General features: G+C 39.9%; 1 protein-coding gene across 1 annotated transcript in view; it reads right to left on the bottom strand.

Moving 5' to 3' along the window:
• Positions 1-26,969, bottom strand: part of LOC124799056 (S phase cyclin A-associated protein in the endoplasmic reticulum) — a 621,352-nt gene that overhangs the window by 576,502 nt on the left and 17,881 nt on the right. The window contains exons 2-3 of the mRNA XM_047262594.1: positions 21,481-21,633; positions 21,193-21,296 (exon numbers count right to left, since the gene is read on the bottom strand). Coding sequence (XP_047118550.1) covers positions 21,193-21,296; positions 21,481-21,633 — 257 coding nt within the window. The remainder of the gene's footprint in view (positions 1-21,192; positions 21,297-21,480; positions 21,634-26,969) is intronic.

Genomic DNA, 26,969 nt, shown 5'->3' with positions numbered 1-26,969 from the left:
TCCAGTGCAGTATGGTATTGGGTGACGAAGGGGCACCCCCTTGTATCTGGTTCTTGAGGATGGTGGGAAGATTGGAGGTGTATGGTGGTTGGTGGGTTTAATGTGGACAGATGTGTGAATGGAACCATCAGAGAGGAGGAGGTCAACATCCAGAAAGTTGGTACGCTGGGTTGAGGATGACCAGGTGAAGCGGATGGGAGAGAAGGTGTTGAGAATGTGTAGGAGTGCAGATAGGGTGTCTTCTTCCTAAGCTGGTTGGCACAGGAGGATGGAATTTTGTGCCCATAGCTGTGCCGGAGATTTTTATTTGTATATCTTCCCTTGAAAGGAGAAGTAGTTGTTTGCTAGGCTAAAGTTAGTAAGAGGTATGAGTTATGGAGGTAGTGGGTTTGGAGCCTGAAGGATATTGGGAATGGTAGTGTTCAATAATGCCAATACTATGGGCATGAAGGATGCTGGTGTACAGGGACATGGCATCAACAATGATGAGTGGGGATCCAGGAGGTACATGGCCTGGAATGGTGGAAAGTTGGCGAAGGAAGTGGTTGGTGTCTTTGACATGGGAGGCTAGATCAGGTAACTGGTTGGAGATGTTGGGCAACGAGGGCTGAAATTCTTCAATGGGGGCAGAATAAACAGCTATGAGGCACCCAGGATTGTTGGGTTTGTGCATTTCGGCGAGCATGTAGAAGTGGCTGTGTGGGGTGTCAATGGTGAGAGGAGGAAGTGGGTTCGGAGAGAGGTGTTAGCTAGGGCCTAAGGCTTTAAGCATGGATTGGAGGTTTTGTTGAATTTCTGGGATGAGATCACTCTGAAGGAAGATTAGGGTTTAATGTCCCATTGACATCAAGGCCATTAGAGATGGAGCAAATGCTTGGAAAGTTTCAAGGATAGGGAAGGATATCGGCCATTCTTTCCAAAGGAATCATCCCATCACCTGCCTAGAGTGATTTAGGAAATCACAGAAAACCAAAATCTAGATGACCAAATGTGGATTTGACCAGTCATCCTCTTGAATGCAAGTCCAATGTGCTAACCATTGTGCCACCTCACTCGGTGAGGTCACTCTGGCAGAGTTTACAGGTGGAGGAGTCGGACAGTTGGCAGAGGCATTGCATGACTTCTTCACCTACAAACTCTGCCAGAAAGATACCATCCCCAAAGTCCAACATAACCTCCAATCCCTGCTTACAGCTTTAGGCCCCAGCTAGGGCCTCTCTCCGAACTCACTTCCCTCCTCTCACCTACGACACCCCACAGACCCACTTCTACATGCTTCCCGATATCCAGAAACCCAACAATCCTGGATGCCTCATTGTAGATGGTTATTATGCCCTCACTTAAAGAATTTCAGCCCTCACTGACCAACGCCTCCAACCAACAGCCAGAGATCTAGTGCCCCACATCAAAGATAGCATCCACTTCCTTCACTTCTACATGCTGTCCCCATCCCTTTATCTGCTGAATCCTTAATCATCACTGTTGATTCTACTTCCCTAAACACAAATATCCATAATGCCCATTGTCTTGTTACCACTGAACACAACCTCTTCCAAAATTCATCAGGCTCCAAATCCACTACCTCATTCCTCTTACACTTTACTAACTTCATCCTAACACACGTCTACTTCTGAAGGGAAGGTATACAAAAAAATCTGCAGCACAGCCAAGGGTATCTGCATGGCAACCTCCTATGCCAACCTGTTTATTGACCATCTAAAGAAAACCATCCTAGCCTCCTAAAACCTCAAACCTCTGATGTAGTTCAAGTTCATTATAATACCTTCATGATTTGGACTCGGGGCCAAACACCCTGTCCTCATTCTTTCCCAACTTTTGTCCTATCCTCTCCATCTGGTTCTCAACCCAGTGTGGTACACTCCTGGATATTAACCAACTCCTCTCAGATGGCTCCAACCATTCCACATGAAACCAACCAACCACCAAGAGTACCTGCATTTTGACAGCTGCCATCTCTACCACACTAAAAATACCCTCCCATACAGCCTCGCTATCTGGGTAAAGTGTATCTGCAGTGACAAGAACTCTGTTGCCCAGTATGCTGAAGGCCTCACACAGGGGTTCACAGACAGGCATTACCCCCAGACCTAGTCCGAAAACAGATTTCCTGTGCCATATCCCCACACAACTCCAATCTTCCCACCACCATCCCAAGAACCAGCTACAAGGATGCACCTCCTTCTTCACCCAATATCAGCCTGGTTTGGAACAACAGAACCAAATTTTCTGCCATCCCTATGGTCCTGCCCAATCCACCAATCCAACACTTCCTATTCCCGCCCTGTCACAGGCTTATCCTACCCCATCAGAAGCTGGGCCACCCTGAAAGCAGCACGCCATTTACCAGCTCCACTGCTATCACCGCACAGCCTTATATACAGGCATGACTACCAACCAGCTGTCCACGAGGATGAGTGCCACTGCCAAATTGTGGAAAAGAGCAGAGTGGGACACCCTGTGACACAACATGCAATCGAACGTAACATGCTCGATTTCAAGGGCTGCTTCACAGCTCAGAACATCTGGATATTCCCCTCCACCAGCAGCTTTTCTGAACTTCACAGATGGGAGTTATCCTGACAATTCTTCATTCTCAAAATCATCCCCTCCTCAACCTATCCTACAGTAACCTACTGCCCACACTCTCCACCAAACAGTTTCCACCCTCTCTATCCTATCGTCTCCTCCCAATTCACATACCCTCTCCTGCTGTTCTCTGCAAATGCACCCACTGGTCTTCTCCCCTTCTCTGCTCCTCTCCTTTTCCACTCGCCCTTCCCTCCCCACTATACACATTCAAGGCAGACTTGACATGTTTGTCTCCCCTCAGGGATGAATGTTCAAGGAGTCAAATTGGTATCTGTGGATACTCACAAAAGTAAAGTGAAAAATAATGTTAGTATATTTCATCAAAATATTGGGGGATTGAAGAGTAAAATTGATAAGCTTCTGCTTTGTTTAGAAGATACAGAAACTGAGATTGTAATAGATGTGCTATGCCTGTCTGAGCATCACATTGTCACTGATATGCAAAAGGTTAGCATCAATGGGTACAAATTAGCTGCACTTGTAAGTAGAGATAATATGATGAGAGGAGGAGTTGCAATATATGTCAAAAGCTTCCACAGTGTAAAAAATTTAGAAACTAAAAAATGTAGAGCAACATATGGAAGCATGTGCCACTGAACTTAAACTAAATGATGGCACTTCCATAATTGTAACAGTGTATAGGTCCCCCTCAGGAAATTTCCAGCTATTTCTAGAAAACTTGGATGCTTTGTTGTGCTATCTGTCACACAGGGGGAAGCAAATTATCATTTGTGGGGATTTCAAAGTTGATTCCCTGAAAGAGTGTAATAGGAAGAATGACCTTGTAGTATTACTCAGTTCTTTCAATTTGAGCTCCGTCATTGATTTTCCTACTCGGATAACAAAGAACAGCAGTACATTGATAGATAACTTTTTATAGACCAAGATAAGTTTAAGGACATAAATGCTTATCCTGTTGAGAATGGTCTTTCAGATCATGGTGCACAGCTAGTTACAGTACACGACATAGCTCCATGCAGTATATCAAATCAGACTTTCAAAGCAGTGCATTCAATTAACAATATAAATATTGCAAACTTTAGGGAAAGCCTACAGCAGCTAGACTGGCATGAAGTGTATAAGGAACCCGATGCAAACTTGAAATATAACTTATTTCACAATACATTTTAAGGGTATTTGAAAATTGTTTTCCCAAGGAAATAGTTAAACATAATTCCAAGAAAACATATAAAGAACCTTGGCTAACTAAAGGAATAAGAATATCTTGCAACCGTAAAAGAGAACTGTATCTAACAGCAAGAGGGAGTACTGACCCCGAAATTGTTCAATATTATAAAAACTATTGTGCGGTACTAAGAAAAGTTATTAAAAACTCCAGAAGCATGTGTATCATGTCCAAGATCAGTAACTCTGATAATAAAATTAAAGCAATTTGGAATATTATTGAAAGGGAAACAGGGCAACCAAGAGCACAAGAAGACTTTAGTGCCATAAAACTGAATGACAAGTGTACTAACAAACAATCAGAAATTGAAAATATTTTCAATAACCATTTTTAAATGTTGTGGAGAAAATAGGATCTAGATCTTCACTAGAAGAGGCAAGGCTACTAATAGAAGAGGCCATACCTGTGGAGTTTGAAACAACTGTAATTCCACCAACCTCTCCCTCTGAAATCAATAAAATAATAAACTCACTGAAAAGTAAAAGCTCTTACGGAATTGATGGCATTTCCAGCAAGGTACTTAAAGCTTGTTCCCACAGATAAGTAGGATTCTCAGCCACGTATGTAATAGCTCTTTGGAGCAGGGTGTTTTCCCCGATAGACTGAAATATGCCATTGTCAAACCATTGGATAAAAAGGGGGATACGTCGGATGTCAACAACTACTGCCCAATCTCTCTTCTGACAGCTCTATCAAAAATTTTTGAGAAAGTAATGTATTCAAGAGTAGCCTCCCATATTTGTAAAAATAAAGTACTAACAAAATATCAGTTTGGTTTTCAGAAAGGCTTTTCAACAGAAAATGCTATATACGCTTTCACGGATCAAATATTAAATGCTCTGAATAACCGGACATCACCCATTGGTATTTTTTGTGATTTCTCAAAGGCCTTTGATTGTGTAAATCATGGAATTCTTTTAGATAAGCTAAATCATTATGGTTTGAGGGGGGCAGTGCACAAATGGTTTAATTCATACTTAACTGGAAGAATGCAGAAAGTTGAAGTAAGTGGTTCATGTAATGTTACAACAACAGCTGATTCCTCAAACTGGGGGGCTACCAAGTACGGGGTCCCACACAGTTCAGTCTTAGGTCGTTTACTGTTCTTGATATACATTAATGACTTACCATTCCACATTGATGAAGATGCAAAGTTAGTTCTTTTTGCTGATGATACAAGTATAGTAATAACATCCAAAAACCAAGAACTAAGTGATGCAATTGTAAATGATGTTTCTCACAAAATTATTAAGTGGTTCTCAGCAAATGGACTCTCTTTAAATTTTGATAAAACACAGTATATACAGTTCTGTACAGTAAATGGCACAACTCCAGTAATAAATATAGACTTTGAACAGAAGTCTGTAGCTAAGGTAGAATTTTCAAAATTTTTAGGTGTGTCCATTGATGAGAGGTTAAACTGGAAGCAACACATTGATGGTCTGCTGAAACATCTGAGTTCAGCTACATATGCTATTAGGGTTATTGCAAATTTTGGTGATAAGAATCTCAGTAAATTAGCTTACTATGCCTACTTTCATTCACTGCTTTCGTATGGCATCATATTCTGGGATAATTCATCATTGAGTAGAAAAGTATTCATTGCTCAGACACGTGTAATCAGGTCATCCTACAGACATCTATTTAAGGATCTAGGGATCCTCACAGTAACCTCACAGTATATATATTCACTTATGAAATTTGTTGTTAATAATCCAACCCAGTTCAAAAGTAATAGCAGTGTGCATAGCTATAACACCAGGAGAAAGGATGATCTTCTCTATGCAGGGTTAAATCTGACTTTGGCACAGAAAGGGGTAAATTATGCTGCCACAAAAGTCTTTGGTCACCTACCAAACAGCATCAAAAGCCTGACAGATAGCCAACTAACATTTAAAAATAAATTAAAAGAATTTCTAGATGACAACTACTCCTACTCATTGGCTGAATTTTTAGATATAAATTAAGGAGGGGGGGAGACACTTAAACATTAGTGTCATGCAATATTTTGTGTAATGTAATATCTTGTACAGACATCTTTTATTAACCTGACACATTCCACATCATTACGAAGTGTCGTATTCATGATCTATGGAACAAGTATTCATCTAATCTAATCTAATCTGACAAAACTACACATGTGAGATTACCAGGGAAGGTGACTGGAGGAAATACAAAAACTCAATCAATATACTTGTGCAGATCTTAACTGTACAGGCAAACTGATGCATGACTGTTGAGGTAGGTCAAAATCTATACACAGGTAAACAATGGGATGACATCACAAAATTAAAAAGTGTGCATCAACAATTTTATCGAAATCTACTACAGTGAGCTGTTAACTGTGAAGATTATAATGTTTGTAACACGAAACAAGAGCTGTATTCAAAACTGAAGAACCCAGGGGGGGGGGGGGGGGGTTGGGGGGAACAGAACATTCTGCCAACAGATTGTGATTCTAAAATAAACAACATTAGAAACAATTATTAGATGCTTTTCTCATAACAGTACTCTGTTTCTCAAAAAGTGTAAAAATGAGTGAAAAGAGCTTCAAATACATTGTACCAATCTACCATACATAATATGCCTATTTTGGAACATCTTATAGCTCTTGCACCAAGCTGATATGTAAAAGCGTTTGCTTTTTCTTCCATTATCATTTGCACCTCATGACAATTTTTTCTTCATTTAAAACAGTCTTAGTATCTTTAAGGTATCATCTGTTAAGGCCATGGCAAACTAATAAACTGACTGGTTACCTGAAAGGTTTATCTATATGGTTCTAACTGCCTATGTGTAGCTGGCTTAATGAAAGCTGCAGCATTAACATGCATATTCTTCAGTATAATGATCCATTGAATCAATGGGCTGTTTCTCCAAGACTATTCGCACATATGTAATTGAAACATCGTCAAAAGCTTTCTCAAAATCTATGAATACCAGATACAACAGTGATTGCTCTGTTCAATTTAATTCATAACCTGCAAATGACAGACTCAGCTGTAACCAGTTCTGAAGTCATCTGGTTTCTTTGAAAGGTTAAAATCTGTTATTTTCTGTCAAGATGTTGGTAATAATTTCAGTGAAAATCCTGTACATTACAGAAAGGAGGCTGATGTGTGTATAAAGTTTTGCACGTCTGCCTCTTTTTGTGTGAAGAGGGGTAGAATAGCTTCAGTTTGGGGAAACTTTCTTCTTTCACAAATATTCTTTAAAGAAGGACACCAAGGAACGAGACAAGTCATTGTTTCGTGCACTTGATGTGTAAGATTTCAACAAGAATGAGTGTATAATTTATTCTGGATCATCGTCACATATGACTTCAATAAAGGGATGGCTTCAAGATTTTGCACCAGAACATTGCAAACAAAAAACTGAAGTGAGATGGCCATGTCGAATTAAAAAGTGAAGGGAAAGGAACCGTTATTGGCAGTTCATAATATATCTTCAATCGGATAATATAACAATGAAAATAATCTATTTTTGACGAGGACAGTCCAAAAAATTCCAGAACATTCATAATTTTGTGCCAATGGTGTTTTGGAGCATTATGCTGTTGGCATCCCTGCACACACCTGTGTTTAATGTGTAACTGCAGGAAGTTTCATTATTGTATGTTTGTTAGGTGTTGTTCAGTGCTGTATTGAGTGGAACGTTGTGTCACACAGTTTGCGAATATTGAAATGCCAGAGAGGAGCACCATCCCTGCATTAAATTTTGTGTGAAACTGAAGAAAACTGAGAAAATCATTACAGAGAGACACCAAATGATGCAGGAAGCCTGTGGTGATGAGTACTTAAGCTATACTCTTTCTTACAAATGGTTCAAACGGTTTGAAAATGGCAAGATGGAAGTTAAAGATGACCCTCATTCCAGACACCCTTCAATGTCTACTGAAAATGCTCATGTTACAAACATCAACAAAATTGAATGTGCCAATCAAAGACTGACTGTCCGAGAGATTGCAGAAGCATGTTAACATTTCAGTTGGATCATGTCATGAAATCCTGACACACTATCTTGGAATGCATCATGTTGCCGCCAAGTTCATCCCACACCTCATGAGTCAAGACCCCAAGGAGCTGTACATCGCAATCAGTGAAGAGCTTCTGGATCACACAAATGAGAACAAGATGTTCCTTAAGAGAATCATAAATGGTGATGAGACATGGGTCTACGGATACAATACTGAGACCAAGGATCAATCTTCCCAATGGGTTTGGAAAGGTTCTCAAAGGCCAAAGAAAGCTCGTCAGGTCAGGTCAAATGTCAAAGACATAGTTTGATAGTTTTCTTTGACTTTGAAGGATTATTTCATCATGAATTCATGGCACAGTGACAAACTATTAATCAATGGTACTATCGAGACATGTTGCGATGCTTGCAAGAAAATGTGAGAAGGAAACAGCTTGAAATGTGGCAAGATAATTCATGGATCTTTCATCATGATAACACACCCGCCCACTCATCCCTGTTGGTGCGTGAGTGTTTCACAGAAAACAAAATCACTGTGCTGTCTCGACCTCTCCAGAACTGACCCATGTAGACACATTTCAGAAGTTGAAAACCCCATAGAAAGGACGAAGATTTTTAATGATAGAAAAACTAAAAGAAAATTCGTAGACAGCGCTTCACACAATCTAGCAAGAGGCATACCAAGGCTGTTTCTGGGAGTGGAAACAGCACTGGGAGCAGTATATAAATTGTGGATGAGAGTATTTCAAAGGAGATGACACACAATAAGTAAAGATTACTCGTAGAAAAGCTTTGTGGACAAAGTTCCAGAATTTTCTGAACAGACCTCTTATAATGTAATTGAACAGATAAAAAACATCTACTCACCAAGCAGCAGCAGGCGAACACACATATAAAAAAAGAAGTTTGCTGGCAGTCTGGCTTCAGCTGGTAGAGGCTGCACTCGTGTGTGTGAGTGGCATGTGTGTGTGTGGGGGGGGGGGGGGGGGGGGGGGGAGGGTCTATTTTCAATGAAGGCCTTGTTGGCTGATAGCTCACTTTCTGACAGTCTTTTTGTTATGTCTACCTGCGACTCAGCATCTCTGTTATATGGTGAGTACCAACTATCCTTTTCATAATACTTTTACATTCCGTTCTGGATTTTCCATTATTTCATATAAAGAAACAGTTTTATAAATGCAAGCTTTCAGAGCCTTTTAGTTCTCAGGTTTTCAAATCTCAACTGGTGCAGTCCCCAACAATCAGTCTCTTTGTCTTATCCCATCCTGTAAGTCTCCTCTGATCTGGGATTAAAACTAAACTGCGCCCAAACAGACCATGAAGGCCCAATGGTACCGACTGTTTACCATGTCATCCTCTGCCCACAGGAGTCACTGGATGTGGGTATGGAGGGGCACTCCCAGCCATATGTCAGTTTACAAGACCATGACCTGGTGTTCTGGGTGACTTTTCCTAACTCTGCACCTTTTCCTAAACCTCTCTAGTCTTTTCCTTCACCCCTCTTCCTTTCCCTTCAACCCTTCTGCCAGGAGAAGGAGCCAATGGTTCCAAAAGCTTACTTAAAACCTTTTTTTAAATATGTGTTCTCCCGCCACCACCTGGTGAGTAGATTTTTTATCTATCCAATTCAATCAGATAATGTTATTCTTGCCTGTGCCTTAGCCATCAATTTGTTGTCAGTTTCTGCCCTGCTTATGTAATGCATAAAGTCTGTGTTCAACAGAGATTGATGTAAGATGTCCAAACAGAATGATCTACTTTATTTTGGATTATAGTCAAAATATTCATCCTATATCTGTTCAGCATACTATAGATGTGTGTACTGGTGCATGATAATACCAAAAAGACATTTTTATTTTCTCAAGGATAAATATCAAATATTTGATTTTTTTCTGTACTTTTAGAACTTTGGCAGAAAATAATGTTGGTGCAGACATCAAAACTGTTACATCAGACAATGGCACTGAGTTTATGAATTCTTAAGTTTGTTTCATTTTGCAAAAAAACAATGGGGTAGAGCTCAGAATAGTGTGCCCTACAGTTCAGAAAAGAATTGTATTGTGGAAATAATTAACAGAATAATCTGTGAGCTGCCATAGGATACGTTATTTGATCCTGTTTTGCCTAAGCAATATTGAGCAGAGGCATGCAAAACAGCTGTTTACATTCAGAACCATGTTTCTCGCAGAGTGCTTAAAGGTAAGACTTCACAGGAGTTACAGAAGGGTAGAGTATCATCTTTGAACTCTTTAAAAGTATTTGGTTGCTGAGCCCTTTTCCATATACCAGATCAAAACAGAACAAAACAGAATGCCAAGGCTAAGGAACACATTTTTGTACATTATGATAAAATGATTAAAGGTTACAGACTAACTGATTCACCAAGAAAATTGTAAAAGGTAGGAGTGTTATTTTTCTGGAGAATGGCTGCATGACTGGTCACCAGCTGTAAGTGAAAATTACTGTGTGTTCTGCCCAAATGAGCAACATGCCGAGGAAGGCACGGCAGAGGAAGTAGCGGAAGTCAGCAGTGTTGGGAGTGACAATGCAGACACCTATCATAATCCAGACTACATGTCAGATACCCAGTCAGTCACAGACAGAGGAGACTGAGATGCTGCCAATCTACCCTGATGCTCCAAAAGATTACAAGTCAGAAGGTCAGCCCTTGTACCCAAAAGCAAGGAGTACCTACATTTTGTCAAATATTTAGTGAATGGTTTTCCCAGTTTAGGAGAAGATTCTTTGAACCTGCGAGATACCATGTCGAGGCGTTACAGGAGAGACTGTATAAGGATCATGAAAGAGGATGTAAAAAACCATGAAAGAGAAACGAAAATGTTTCCAGAACAATGATGTTTGGGTACTTGTGGACTCACGAAAGAGTAAAAGTATCATAGACAAGTGGGTATTTAAGCTGAAAAGGAATGCAAACTGTGCAGCTATTGAGCTAGACATTTTGCTAAGTGATTAACTCAAACAGTTGATATATATTACGATGAAACCTTTCTGTCATGTGCAGATTGTAGTACTCTATCATTATTTTTGTTGTTAATATCGATCTTAAGGTTAATCATTTTGATACCAAAACTGCTTCTGTCAAAAGATAAAGTATACAAACCCAAGTCCATTTATGGTTTAAAAACTTCAGCCAAACAGTGGATTGAAGAGACAAAAGGTGTACTTTTATCCGAGGTTATGTTGTGAGAACTGATGCAGACCATGCATTCATTGCAAGGCCAGGTAAACATTTGTAATTGTTGCTTTGTATGTTGATTATTATGTCTTTTGTAACAACAATGTGATGGAAGACTAGCAGTATTAGAGATTAGCTGAGCATTTTGAAGTTTAAGCTCTAGGAGAAACAAAGTCCTGTCTAGGTACGTATATCATTAGAAACTGGAAGGAAAGTAATTTAAAATTTGTGCAGAAGAGTTATACTTCAGATGTGCTGAAATGCTTTATGTTCAATTGTAGCCCTATAGGAACAACAATGGATGCTGAACTAAAGCTTTGAGATGTGAAAGATGATGAGATTCATATGCTATACCAAGAATTTGTGGGATGTTTGTTGCATATCAGTACTAATAAAAGATCTAACATATCTTATGCAGCAAGCATTTTAAGTGTAATTGTTAAGTTCACTAGTGTGCATTCGCAGGCAGAAAAAAGAGCAAGCTGGTATCTCAAGGATACTATTAACTATGGCATTGTATTTAGCAAAGGGGATTTTAAATATCTGAAAATAACTGGTTCTGTTGACTCAAATTTGTAGATGATTTATTACCGAGTTATCACAATAAGTGAATAGTTTTCTCTTAGGAAAAAATATAACTTCCTCAGAGAACAAGACACTGGGGAATGATGCCATGCCAACTACTGAAGATGAATATACAGCTTTAAATTCTTCAGCCAAACAGGCAGTAGATATGAGATGGCTGATAAGGTAACAGTTTTAAACAATAAGCTTCAAAATCCTGAAATCATTTTCCATGATAATCAGAGTTACATTAGGCTGGCAGCAAATCTTGTGCTTCATTCTAGATTGTAACATGTTTGTCCGATAAAATATTCTTTAGCACAATGTGTGAAAGAAGTCAGATGTCATTAAGTATTTGCAACCAAAGAAAATTCTTGCTGATGTATTAACTATAACACTCACTAGGGATCATGAAATTGTCGTCAGATTAATTGGTAGTGTTGTTGCATTTGTAATCTGGTACCTTATTTTACATCTGTCATAACAATCTACTATATTTGTGTTGTTCTTTTTCGTCTGTATATATGATATAATGCTGATTTGACAATACTAGTATTATGATTGATGTAATTGTTATTTACACATACTATCATAATCATAAGCACTTTCTACATTACCCATTAAAATCTTTCTATCTTCTCACACCATATCAAAGGCATTTACAAATACTTGTTTTTAATGTAATGTATTCCATCAAGTTCCTACTATAATTTGGTTGAAATTTTTGCCTTCTCTCAAACAGCTGCATTGTTCTGTGAGAGATCCACTTTTCTTTTGCTTTCTTTCCATTCTCAACAACTGCTGCTATTTGCATAAGTACCTTTGTTAAATAACTACTCCATCTGCCTATTTCTGTAGGATTTTTCCAAGGCACTGAACTTCTTGCTTAGTTTAATCTCCTCCCTTTTCTTGCATAAATACCTATAGTCTACCTTTCTGACCTCCTAGCTGACAAGCCTGTTATTTCTAGCTTTGTATCTATTTTTATTCTGCTTCTTGCAAGTCTATAATAACTTTTAATTTGAAAGTGTGCTGCCAAATGCCGTAAAACTGAAGGGTTTGGTGGGAAATAGTTCAGTACGGAATGGTGGCGGTTGTTGCTGTGGTGGTGGTGGTGGTGGTGGTGGTGGTGGTGGTGGCCTTCAGTCCAGAGACTGATTTGACACAGCTCTCCATGATACTCTATCCTCTGCAAGCTCCTTCATCTCTGAGTAGCCACTACATCTACATCCTTCTGAATCTGCTTAGTGTATTCATCTCTTGGTCTCCCTCTACTATTTTAACCTCGACACGTCCATCCAATACAAAATTGGTGATCCCTTGATGCCTCAGAACGTGCCCTACCAACCGATCCATTCTTCTAGTCAAATTGTGACACAAATTCCTCTTCTCCCCAATTCTATTCAGTATCACCTCATTAGTTACGTAACCTACCTATCTAATCTTCGGTATTCTTGTATAGCAACACGTTTCAAAAGCTTCTATTCTTTTCTTGCCTGAACTATTTATTGTCCTTGTTTCACTTCCATACATAGCTACACTCCATACAAATATTTTCAAGAAAGGACTTCCTGAACTTAAATTTATACTCAATGTTAACGAATCTCTCTTCTTCCGTAACGCTTTCCTTGCCATACCCAGTCTACATTTTATATCCTCTCTGCTTCAACCATCATCAGTTATTTTGCTTCCCAAATAGCAAAACTCATCTACTACATTAAGTGCCTCATTTTCCAATCTAATTCCCTCAGCATCACCTGATATAATTCGACTATCTTCCACAAAAGTCACATTGCTTTTGTTGATGTTCATCTTATACGCTTCATCCAAGACACTGCCCTTTCCATTCAACTGCTCTTCCAAGTCCTTTGCTGTGTCTGACAGAATTACAATGTCATTGGTAAATCTCAAAGTTTTTATTTCTTCTCCATGGATTTTGATTCCTACTCCAATTTTTTTCTTTTGTTTTCTTGATGGTTTGGTCAATATTGAGACTGAATAACATCAGGGATAGGCTACAATCCTGTCTCACTTCCTTCTCAACACTGCTTCCCTTTTGTGCCCCCTCGAATCTTATAACTGCTATCTGGCTTCCATACAAATTGTAAATAGCCTTTTGCTCCAAGTATTTTATCCCTGCCACCTTCAAAATCTGAAAGACAGAATGCCAGTCAACATTGTCAAAAGCTTTCTCTATGTCTACAAATGCTAGAAACATAAGTTTGCCTTTCCTTAACCTATCTTTTAAGATAAGACGTAGGGTCAGTATTGCCTCACGTGTTCCAACATTTGTACGGAATCCAAACTGATCTTCCCCGAGGTCAGCTTCTACCAGTTTTTCCATTCATCTATAAAGAATTCATGTTAGTATTTTGCAGCCATGACTTATTAAACTGATAGTTCGGTAATTTTCACACCTGCCAACACCTGCTTTCTTTGGGATAACACTCTTCTTGAAGTCTGGGGGTATTTTGCCTGTCTCATACATCTTGCTCACCAAATGGAAGAGTTTTGTCATGGCTGGTTCACCCAAGGATATGACTAATTGTAATGGAACTATCAACTTAGGTCTTTCAGTGCTCTGTCAAATTCTTCACGCAGTATTGTGTCTCCCATTTCATCTTCATCTATGTCCTCTTCCATTTCCACACTATTTCCCTCAAATATATCGCCCTTGTACAGACCCTCTATACACTCCTCCCACCTTTCTGCTTCCCCTTCTTTGCTTAGGACTGGTTTCCCATCTGAGCTCTTGACATTCATACAAGTGGTTCTCTTTTCTCCAAAGGTTTCTTTAATTCTCCTATAGGCAGTATCTACCTTACCCATAGTAATATATGCTTCTACATCCTTCATTTACCCTCTAGTCATTCCTGTTTAGCCATTCTGCACTTCCCTGTCGATCTCATTTTTGTGGAGTTTGTATTCCTTTTCACCTGCTTCATTTACTGCATTCTTATATTTTCTCCTTTCACCAATTAAATTCGATATCTCTTCTATTGCTGAGGAATTTCTACTAGCCCTTGTCGTTTTACCTACATAATCCTCTGCAGCCTTCACTATTTCATTTCTCAGAGCTACCCATTCTTCTTCTACTGTATTTCTTTCCTCTGTTCTTGTCAATTGATCCCTGATGTTCCCTTTGAAACTCTCTACAACCTCCAGTTCTTTCAGTTTATCCAGGTCCCATCTCATTAAATTTCCACCTTTTTGCTGTTTCTTCAGTTTTAATCTGCAGTTCGTAATGAATAAATCGTGGTCAGAGTCCAGATCTGCTCCTGAAAATTTCTTTCGATTTAAAACCTGGTTCCTAAACCTCTGTCTTACCATTATGTAATTTGTCTGAAAACTTCCAGTGTCTCCAGGCCTCTTCCACATATACAACCTTCTTTCACGATTGTTAAACCAAATGTTAGCTATTATTAAGTTGTGCTCTGCGCAAAATTCTATCAGGCAGCCTCTTTCATTCTTTACCCCCAGTCCAAATTCATCTACTATATTAAATTTTCATCTCCTTTAACTACCTGAATAATTTTTTTATCGCATCGCAGCGTGGACGGTAAAAATCATAGAGGGAGACTAATAGATGAATACACTAAACAGATATAGAAGGATGTAGGTTGCAATAGGTACTGGGAGATGAAGAAGCTTGCACAGGATAGAGTAGCATAGAGAGCTGCATCAAACCAGTCTCAGGACTGAAGACCACAACAACAACAACAACAACAACAACACATTCCTTCAGTCTCTTCATCATCTGCGGATATAGTTGGCATATAAAGTTGTACTTCCATGGTACTGTGGTTTGTCTGGCCTCTCAACAGACACCCTTTCATTGTGGTTGCACCCATGGGATGGCTATCTCTATTGCCAAGGCATGCAAGCTTCTCCATCAATAGCGAGGTCCATGGTTCATGGGGGGCAGGGGGAAGGAAGGAAGGAATGGTATGATCACAAAATTTTTCTGTTTTTTGAATGCACCACATGCTGGTAAGAAGTAGTTTCCTATGTACTACTGGAAAGCACTGTCTACTATATACATTGCTTTGTTTTACTGTGCTTATGTTCTTGTTCTTGACTGTAACCAAAATATAATGTGCAATAACACACAAATCGTGCATATATAGGCTCATCTCATTCCACATGAATCAAAATCAATTGCGCGAAACATCTGTAGAATATTAAATTAATTAACTCAATAAAGTGTCAAACCAATATTGTGAATGACCTGTAATGATCATGGTGCTATAATATTGTCACATTGCAACCAGAAAAAAGTCTAATCCAAAAGCCGAGTAGACAATGATATAAAACAGCACTGAAAGCATGTCTATTATGAATATCGACATACATGCAGAACAGAACAGAACAAAACTCCTGGATGGAGAATGCAGCTGTTCACAAAAACACTGAATGTTCCACAATATACAAAATTTACAAAAATAAGAAATTTTGGTAATCTTCTAGAACTGATAAAAACAAAACAACAAATAATTGCCGGTGGTCAGCTTTGACGTGGCAACCCACAGCACATCACCCAGTGACACTAATCCTTATAACCTAATGCAAGCAAGACAGCATGTGGCATTACTTCCTCTCCTTAGGAAATAGCAACATGAGGTTGCAGAGGTTTTCATTAGAGCTAACTGCAATACCCTGGGTCTAGGCCTTGTCAATGTCCTTCTGTATGACAGCGCTGGCAGATCCCTGCATTCTGGTCATATGGTCACACCCTCTTCACTATGACAAGCATCCGAGGTAAAATTGAAGCTTCATGAGTATTGAGCATGTCTTCAGTTTGCTTGGACGTAAAGCCCTAATCTTTGTTCTTCACTTCAGAACTGTAGTAGGCCTTCATACAGAAGAAATCTCTGTGCTTTTGTTTTCTTGATGACAGGTCATAATCCTCGACTTCATTTGTGATGTCCAGCAAGTGACAAAGGATATGATATGGCCCAAAGTAGAGCCTTAGTAACTTTCCCAACAGTTTCACTTTTCACACAGGCATAAAAATTCATACATCTCCCAGGCTGTGTCTCATTGCTCTATGCTTGATGTTACAGTCTCTTGGTCATTCTCCTGGCCAGCCATGACCTGTATGCAAATGACCTGTCTTGGTGACGACAAGCATTCGATTTTACAGAGAAGGTAGCCCCTGATTTGACTACTACCCAAATAGACTAGTCATTGCTAATTATATCAATGAGATATCCTGACATCTTGTTGACAATCATCCATGGAAGATTTTCATGTGTGGTGGCTTCAACTCCATAGCTGTTTATTTCATTTAGTTTTCCTGAATTCAGTGGGTAGGCGAGTGGCTGATGCTTCTGTATGGAGATAGGGAATGGCTAGGGCAGGTTGGGGAGCAACCTCATCCTACAGGTGGACTATAATTGTCTGCAGTTAACTGGCGTGAACAAAACTGCTGTGGTTATTGATATCTGGCAACACAGTAGTTGTCGAAGACTTATATTATGGCTCTGAGCACTATGGGACTCAACTGCTGAGGTCATTAGTCCTCTAGAACTTAGAACCAGTTAAACCTAACTAACCTAAGGACATCACAAACATCCATGCCCGAGGCAGGATTCGAACCTGTGACCGTAGCGGTCTCGCGGTTCCAGACTGCAGCACCTTTAACCGCACGGCCACTTCGGCCGGCAGACTTATATCATTTCTCTACAGTAATGTAGAAGACATCCACAGTGGAAACATACCAGTATTTCCCTCTGCCCTTCAAATGTCTGTTCTTTTGTGGAGTATTATACTTTGTGGAGGATTTGGTTGTATCTGTTTTGATTGGAGGCTGGATTGTCATTTGACAGCTGCTCTCCTGCATATACAGACCATGGAATCCATATTTGTATTCCACCTGCTGTCCATAAAGGTGACAGCTTTTATGTTGCCTATTAGTAGCCATGGTGATGTAGATGTTTAAAGTACGCGGTGTCTCCACCAAAAAATGTCATGTCAGAACCAAAATCAGGTCCAAACCCAAAAGAAGGATCATTGCTGAAGTACGACATTTATCACTGAAAGCAAATTTATTAAGATCACTAACAAAGCCATAACAGAATTAAACTACTGGACAGAGAGTGTAGCTACTTATACAAACACTGAATATTCCAGAATATATTAACATCAAAAATTTCAAGAACCTTCCAGCAATGATAAATATTAAATGACAAAATAACTGTGCATGATCGGGTTGGAACTGGCAACCCAAAACGCACCAGCCACGATTGCTAACCACTATAACGCACTACATACAGCATGGCTCGCAGCTGTATGAATAATGTGATGAATCAAAAGCTGTAGTTGGACAGGACAAACTTTCAAGAACTAGACTCAAGCTTCTGGGATTACAAACTGGTGAAAGTGATGGTTGGTTGTTGTTGTTGTTTGCAGTCTTTTTGTCTCATCAAACTTCTACCTCCTATCTCTAAATTTACCTCATATTTCAAAAACTACCATCATCTTTTTGTCATCTTTGATTCCACTAGCCTAAACACAGTATTCCTCCGTATATATTACTCTCTTCGTGCTTACAAAGCTTCTAGGACCTCTGACATTGTGATCCAATCAATTTATTCCATTGGTTCTGTATGTAATTGTTAATATATGAAAACAAAGTTCAGTCACGAAAACAAACTATGAGGCAGAATTGTTGGCCAGTACTTACCTTCAGAAGATGAAATGTGTATTACTGTCATGTGACATATATAAAGGACAATATAACACACTACCTAGCTTTCTCAACTGTTAGTTCCTTTATTGGAGAGGAAAGAGGAATAAGTAGGGGATGGTTAAAAAAGAAGGGCATGTCAGTTATATCCCAGGACGAGGTAGACCCACATATAGAGATCTACCCTTCCTTTTGCACAACCTACAACCTTTCCCTTTGCCCTCCATGATGAAGGAACTAATAGTTCTGAAAACTAGGTAACATGTAATTTCTATATGGGTCTAATTACAGTGTAACTTCTATATGGGTCTAATTACAGTGTTACACATTTCACCTCCTGAAGTAAGTCCTGGTCAGAAATTCTCTCTCAATTTTTAATTGTTAAGCTGTCAGCACGTGGGACGAGGCAGCTAATGTTGACGTGCACACATCACGAGAGAGAGAGTGCCATTGGCACGCAGCATGAGTTGGTTGACGTGATTTTGCACCCTCAGCGCTCTCATCAGTGGTTGTCAGATTTATGTGGCTCACAAACCACACAGTTTGTTCATAAAAATGAATGCATGTAGAATTCCTATCTTAGCTCTAATAAAATGAACATTACCTTTCCTGGCTGTATGCTAGTCATGTTGTTCTCTCTGTGGTATACATAAATAAAAATTTTGATATCCATGAACACGTAATAAGGCAAGAATGGAAGATGCATGATCACTCGGGAAAGACATCAGCTAATAAAACCTCACCAAATCAAACACACTCACTTTCGACAGAGCACACTCATATTTACATAACATCAAATATTACAGAAATTATTTCTATTAATTTCGTATGAAACTCACACAACCTTTTGGAAAACGCAAAGGTGAAAAATACATTTGGATAAAGCAGGACACAAACCCATGTCCAATCTACTGCTGGTTCTCTGACGTAGTGCCAACAACGCTAAGCTGAAATGCATATTATTATTATTATTTTTTTTTTATTCTGTGAAATGTTATTGATTTTTAGTTACACTCCTGGAAATTGAAATAAGAACACCGTGAATTCATTGTCCCAGGAAGGGGAAACTTTATTGACACATTCCTGGGGTCAGATACATCACATGATCACACTGACAGAACCACAGGCACATAGACACAGGCAACAGAGCATGCACAATGTCGGCACTAGTACAGTGTATATCCACCTTTCGCAGCAATGCAGGCTGCTATTCTCCCATGGAGACGATCGTTGAGATGCTGGATGTAGTCCTGTGGAACGGCTTGCCATGCCATTTCCACCTGGCGCCTCAGTTGGACCAGCGTTCGTGCTGGACGTGCAGACCGCGTGAGACGACGCTTCATCCAGTCCCAAACATGCTCAATGGGGGACAGATCCGGAGATCTTGCTGGCCAGGGTAGTTGACTTACACCTTCTAGAGCAAGTTCGGTGGCACGGGATACATGCGGACGTGCATTGTCCTGTTGGAACAGCAAGTTCCCTTGCCGGTCTAGGAATGGTAGAACGATGGGTTCGATGACGGTTTGGATGTACCGTGCACTATTCAGTGTGCCCTCGACGATCACCAGTGGTGTACGGCCAGTGTAGGAGATCGCTCCCCACACCATGATGCCGGGTGTTGGCCCTGTGTGCCTCGGTCGTATGCAGTCCTGATTGTGGCGCTCACCTGCACGGCGCCAAACACGCATACGACCATTATTGGCACCAAGGCAGAAGCGACTCTCATCGCTGAAGACGACACGTCTCCATTCGTCCCTCCATTCACGCCTGTCGCGACACCACTGGAGGCGGGCTGCACGATGTTGGGGCGTGAGCGGAAGACGGCCTAACGGTGTGTGGGACCGTAGCCCAGCTTCATGGAGACGGTTGTGAATGGTCCTTGCCGATACCCCAGGAGCAACAGTGTCCCTAATTTGCTGGGAAGTGGCGGCGCGGTCCCCTACGGCACTGCGTAGGATCCTACGGTCTTGGCGTGCATCCGTGTGTCGCTGCAGTCCGGTCCCAGGTCGACGGGCACGTGCACCTTCCGCCGACCACTGGCGACAACATCGATGTACTGTGGAGACCTCACGCCCCACGTGTTGAGCAATTCGGCGGTACGTCCACCCGGCCTCCCGCATGCCCACTATACGCCCTCGCTCAAAGTCTGTCAACTGCACATACGGTTCACGTCCACGCTGTCGCGGCATGCTACCAGTGTTAAAGACTGCGATGGAGCTCCGTATGCCACGGCAAACTGGCTGACACTGACGGCGGCGGTGCACAAATACTGCGCAGCTAGCGCCATTCGACGGCCAACACCGCGATTCCTGGTGTGTCCGCTGTGCCGTGCGTGTGATCATTGCTTGTACAGCCCTCTCGCAGTGTCCGGAGCAAGTATGGTGGGTCTGACACACCGGTGTCAATGTGTTCTTTTTTCCATTTCCAGGAGTGTATATAATAAATCATAATGACATATTTTCATGAATCTTAAATGAGTCATTGCTTTAAAACAGCTTACTCTCACTATACACAAGTTATGATGTGAAACTAACTAAAAACGAAAATTCTTTAACCAGCAATATGACTTTTCCAGTCATTTTATTATAACAACTCGTAACAATAATGATTCATCTTGAGACATTCTACATGCTGGTGCTTAGAAACAGCATATATTCACAGGGTGTAACATAACATAAAACCCATCAAATATGGGGTTCTACTGAGTACAAGTACGGTATGGCATCTTGCTTTCTGCTTGTGATGTAGGGAGTGGTCTTGCTTCCCACTGGTTCAATTTTACATGGCACATTGCCAAAATATTGTAGAACTTACTTTGTGTTTCACATGACAAAACGGCTTCTCAACGAGAAATAGCACAAAATGACGTCAAAAAACTAGTTGAGCGTCACACCAACATTAGCTAACTCGCCCCATGGGCCAACGGCATTAGTATGGTTTTTATTACTTTTTTAACACACAAATGTACTCTACCTTACACTCAGAAACACTCTCATCAGTTTCACATGTCTGATATATCTCATCAACAGCTCTCTGAAGATTTCCAAATAAAAATGCCCAATATCTTGCTTGAAGTTCTGCAACAAAATATCAAAAGCAACATTTTAAAAATTCCTATTAGTGAGTACTGCCAAAGAAAGACATTTGGGTTATCTCACAAGCAATACAGAATCATTGAAAAGAACAACATGACAGTGGCTTGATTCGGAAGGCTATCAGCTGTGACTGTAAAACAGAAGAAACTTCGACTTCTAACATTACCAGATTTCTTGTCCCTGCCTGTTGACGCCGATCGTACACGGGGGCCAGGTTTTAAATTCTCTTGGGCTCTTTTACAGATTTGCAAAGGATCTTCTTTTTTGGAATCTGTTGTCGGTCTAGGTGATGATGGAGGTTTGCGTACTAGTACTTTCCCTGTAACAAAGCATAACAACAGCACTGTCACATATCGGTAACATTTGCTGCATATCTTCTTCATCTTCATCTACATATACATCTACATCTATACACCAGAAGTCATATTATGGTATGTGGAATAGTGTACTTTGTATACTGCTGCTTGTTATTTAACCAAATATACATCACAACAACACACATCTTCCCATGCTCTGCCACTAAGTGCTTCTCTGTAAAATGCATTTGCATTACAGAGTGAACATACTGTCCAATGGGACCTGGTTGGTTAACAGTACTGTCATGCTTATGCAATATTAGCATGCTGTCTTAGTACATACAATGTAATGATCTTCCTTCAATATGCTATTATAGCACTATTTTAGCAGTGAGAGAGGATGTTTAATTTAGTTGTGATGAAATCCGATTCTCCTAGCATAAATGGGAGTTATCCACCAACTATTATAAAGAATGCATTTTAAAAACTATTGAACAGAACATAAGTAGTGCTACATGATGCACATAATGTTATGTCAATCTGCATAAAGAATGGTGTTTCTGCATAACTTTTAACAAAATATTATCTTTTACAGAATCACCTTTCTTACCACTGACAGCCTGTATTTTATATCCCTTCTATTTCAGCCAATGTCACTCCTTTTGCTGCAAAATATCAAAACTTATCTATTATTTTCAGTATGTCATTTCCTAATCCGATTCCCTAAGCACAGAACCATTTTATTTGATTACATCCAATTACCCTTGTTTACCATTCATCCTACAATCTCTTTTCAAGATGCCATACATTCTGTTCAACTGATCGTCCAAGTTCTTTGCCATGTCTGACAGAATTGCAATATCTTTAGCAAGGCTCGTTATTTCTTCGGCCCTCAACTTTAATTCCCTATGCAGATTTTCCTTGATTCCTTTTATTGCTTGCTGAATATGTGGACTGAACAACATTAGGGGTGGGCTACAACTCTGTCTCACCTTCTCCTTAACTATTGCTTTCCTTTCATTTCTTTTGACTCGTATAGCGAGGTGGCAGAGTGATTAGTACACTGGATGTGCATTCAGGAGAATAACCATTCAAAACCCTGTACAGCTGTCTGGATTTAAGTTTTCCATGATTTTCCTAAATCACTTAACTTAAATGCTGGGATGGTTTGTACTAATGCTATAAATGGCAGCATGTGTTTTAAGGCAATTCACTGTGTCAATGTTGCCTCAAGTTTTCTTAAATTGTTATGGCATGGTACCTTCTCCAAGGATCTTGTTACTTATGAAGGAATGTCTTCTTCTGCTCCAGGTGGATTCTAGATCTTTCAGTGTGTAGTCAAATTCTTCTCATAACAGTTGTATCACACCCCCAATCCCACATTAGGGATTCCCCTTCCTTTTCTACAAGTTCATTTCCTTTGAACAGTCCTTCTAAATATTTCTTCCACTTTTCAGACTTTTCTTTTGCTTGATACTAGCTTTCTATCTGAGCTTTTGACATTTACACAGCTACTGCCTTTTTCTCCCAAGGTTTCTTTAACTTTCCAATAGGTGACATTTAGCTTTCCAATAGCTATACATCTTCAATAGCTTTGCATCTCTCCTCTAGCCACTTTTGCTTCACCATTCTTCTTATTTTATAGGCATCAGTAATCTCTTTTTCCTCGTTCACTTGTTTCTTTTCCCCCCCTTCATCAATTAAATTCAGTCTCTTGTATCCTATTATTTCTACTGGACCTTGACTTTTTGCCTAGTTGTTTCACGGCAAACTTCACTGTACTATCTCTAGAGCTACCCATTCATTTCCTACTGTGCTCCCTTCCTCTGTTTCAGTCAGTAGTTGCCTAATGCTCCCTCTGAAATTCTCAAGAACCTCTGATTGTTTCAACGTGTTTAGACCCATCTCCTGCATTAATCATCTTGCAATTTCTTCTGTGCAGTTCATCAGCACCAAAGCATGATCAGAGTCATGTGTGCCCCCTGGAAGTGTACAACTTAAAATCTAGTCTTACCATTACATAATTTATATAAACACTTGGGGTAGATGTCATCAAGTTTCTTCCATGTACATAACCACCTTTATGATTCTTAAGCCAAGTGTTCACGATGAATTGTTCTTTCATCTCTATGCAAAATACTACCAGAAGGCTCCCCTTTGCAATACTTTCTCCTGGTCCACATTCTCCTACAGACCATCATACAGTAGTTTAATCTTTTAATTATCTGCATAGATAGTAGGCATATAAATTTGTACTACTGTTGGTGGCTATCTACTTTGTGTCTACCTTGGCTATGATACTGAATTCACTTTGCTATTCTTATTAGCTCACCTGCATTCCTATTCTCTTCTTCATATCTAGATCTACTGCGTTACCCATATTTGATTTTGTACTGGTAAATGCTGCATTCATCTAACCAGAAATTGTGTTCTTTCTGCCACTAAACGTCATTAATTTGCACTCTAATCTTAACCTATCCATTTCTATTCATAAATTTTCAACCCCACCTACCTGATTGCAGTTTCTGACAGTCCCTCACCCCACAAAAATCCACGTCCCCACACCCGATGACAGAATCTTCACGAGTAGTCCTCCCCTGCATATCTGAATGGAGTACTATGTTATTAGATTCCCCTTGCTTTCAGCCATTCACAGTTCCAACATAGCAAGATTGCATCATTTGATGTTATGAGACTGGACCAGTTTATCATCAAAACTGTTTCACCTGGAAATACTGAAAAGACTGTTGTTCCTCTTCAGGAACCATACACGGCCTGTCTGAAAAGTATCCGACCTTTGGCCAGAAAAAAATATTTCGAATACATGACGGGGTTGGGACCCGAATATCCTTCAAAGTAGGCCCCTTGTGCTTGCACACACTTAGCCCACAAATCCTTCCACTGCCGGAAACACCTCTGGAAGTCTTCTTTTGGAATGGTTTTCAGCTCTGTCATCGTCTTCCGCATTATCTCTTCTCTACTCTTAAAATGGGATCCTTCCAGTGGCATCTTCAATTTTGGAAACAACCAGAAGTCGGAAGGAGCCATGTCCGGAGAGTAGAGAGGCTGACAAACAGCTGTAATTCCATGTTTGGCCAAGAAATTTTGGATCAACTCGTATGAATGTGCGGGGGCATTGTCGTGATGCAGTTGCCAGTTTTTCACCGTCCACATGTCTGGTCTTTTGCACAGAACTGAGTCACGGAGTCACCGGAGAACATCTTGATAGTACTCCCTTGTCACTGTTTGTCCTTCCGGTGCGTATTCGTGATGCAAAATTCCAGAGACATCAAAGAAGACAGTCAGCATCACCTTGAATTTGCTCTGCACCTGCCGCACTTTCTTTTTTGTTCAACACGTTCAGTCATCATGAGAGAATCGGTAATCCGACAAACACGTTGTGTAGCACCTCACTCAGCAACTGACAGGCAGCGACTGACGTGCTGGAAGGCAGGGACAAAATTCATGCACGCACATAAAGGTCTCTTCCCTTTCTGTGTACAGTGGCGCCACACTATTGTCTCTATTTTGCCCGGGAAAATCAAAGGTCGGATACTTTTTAGACAGACCTTGTATGTAGTCTAATTCCGTCACAGACACCCCCCTGAACGGTGTTCAAAATTTGACAAATGATATAGAGTAATATCATTTGAGCAAAGAAACAAGAAGCACTTCTTGGAATGGTCCAAGACATGAGGGAGTGAATCACTTCTTCAATAACAACTGGAAGTGTAACTATTATGCATGCCAACTCCGAGACATGATGGGAGTTTGAATCTGGATTCTGCATTCATCACTCAGTGAAAGGCACATTAACTAAAGAATATACTACATTGCAATAAAAGCATAACAGCAGGATGACATACTTTTAAATGCACATGACCACAAGGATAACAAAGACAAGAATATAAAACCTAGAACAGACATGTAACTGTATGAAAGAATACAAACTAACATTGAATTAGCAAATATCAGCGTAAAATTTGGAAAAGAGAAAATTTACAAATCAACTGAAGGAAAGTTTAGCTTACATGACAGGAGTTTAAATGATGGGATGCATCTAATAATCTTCATCATAACAAATGATCTACAAATTTGTAACGCCAATTTCAGTTACAAAATAATATTGAAGATAACAGGGCTCTTGCTGATGGAGGAGGAAGAAATCAAACTGACATTACAATGATGCAGAAAGTAGTCACAAATAGTGTTAAACATGTGTGGGAATTTAACACTAGAACTGCAGTGGGGTCACACACGATCTGTTCCCTAATCCCTTCATTGGTCACTATTTTGTGTTAATGTGTATACTGCTGAATTTCTATGACTTTTTATCAAATAAGTTAGTTAACAATGACACTTAATTTACATTTTTTGGGAAAAAAAGCAGAGACTTTTATGTCTCTTCCTGATGGTATTACATTTCTCCAACAGTGGAGGGGAGGGAAATCAGGTTGAAACATGTTTCAACATACTACACAAGTATCACACAGTCAGTGCTTTGTTCCATAAAATACGGTGTTAGTAGATAGCGATTCTAACTGTATAAATAATGCTTGCAACATATACAGTGATTATGGCCAAATGTCTAAGAACAGAAGAGGACATTGTAAGTGCCATAAATGAAAATGTGGTTCGTGAAGCAGAGGGTGAGCCACTGGAGTTTTTATCTGCAGAAGAATTGCCACAAACTGTAGTTTCAGATTCTTCATCAGAAGATTATGTTATACCACATGATGATTTACTGAATACTGATGAAGAAGGTATGCACACTTAAATTTTTATTTTGTAATTGTTTATTTATGTGCTACACAGACACACTTTTCAATTGCAACAATTATGCTGATGCAATCTTATATAAGTAAGGGAAGAAATGTCACTTATGACAATTTTTTCACCCCCTTGGCTGTATTTGAAACCTTGAAAGCAGATGTTACAAGTATTGTGGGCTCCATAAATTGATCTTGCAGTAAAATACCAGTCTCTGTCAAGAAGGCAAAAGAAGAGTAAGGTGTTACTGAAGAAGAATGATACTACATTGACTGTTTACCAGGGAAAGAGCAGCAAGAATGTCCCGATTCACAGCACTAATGCATCCTTATGTGAGAATTGAGGCTGGTTTGAAAAAGAGGCTAGATACAGTTACACTTTATAATTGGTCTAAATATGGAGTGGACATGATTAGCCAAATGGCTTACAAATACTCAGTGAGATCATCATCCAGATATTGGCCATTCACACATTTTACAACTTTTGCCTGGGATAAATATCTGGGTATTGCACAATGCTCTAAATGAAAAAATTTAAGCACAGGGATTTCTTACTGCAATTATTAGAGGAGCTTGCTGAGAGATGCACA

This window comes from Schistocerca piceifrons, chromosome 5 (assembly GCF_021461385.2).
Source record: "Schistocerca piceifrons isolate TAMUIC-IGC-003096 chromosome 5, iqSchPice1.1, whole genome shotgun sequence".
Lineage (NCBI taxonomy): Eukaryota > Metazoa > Arthropoda > Insecta > Orthoptera > Acrididae > Schistocerca > Schistocerca piceifrons.
This window is presented reverse-complemented; position numbering and strand designations above follow the sequence as displayed.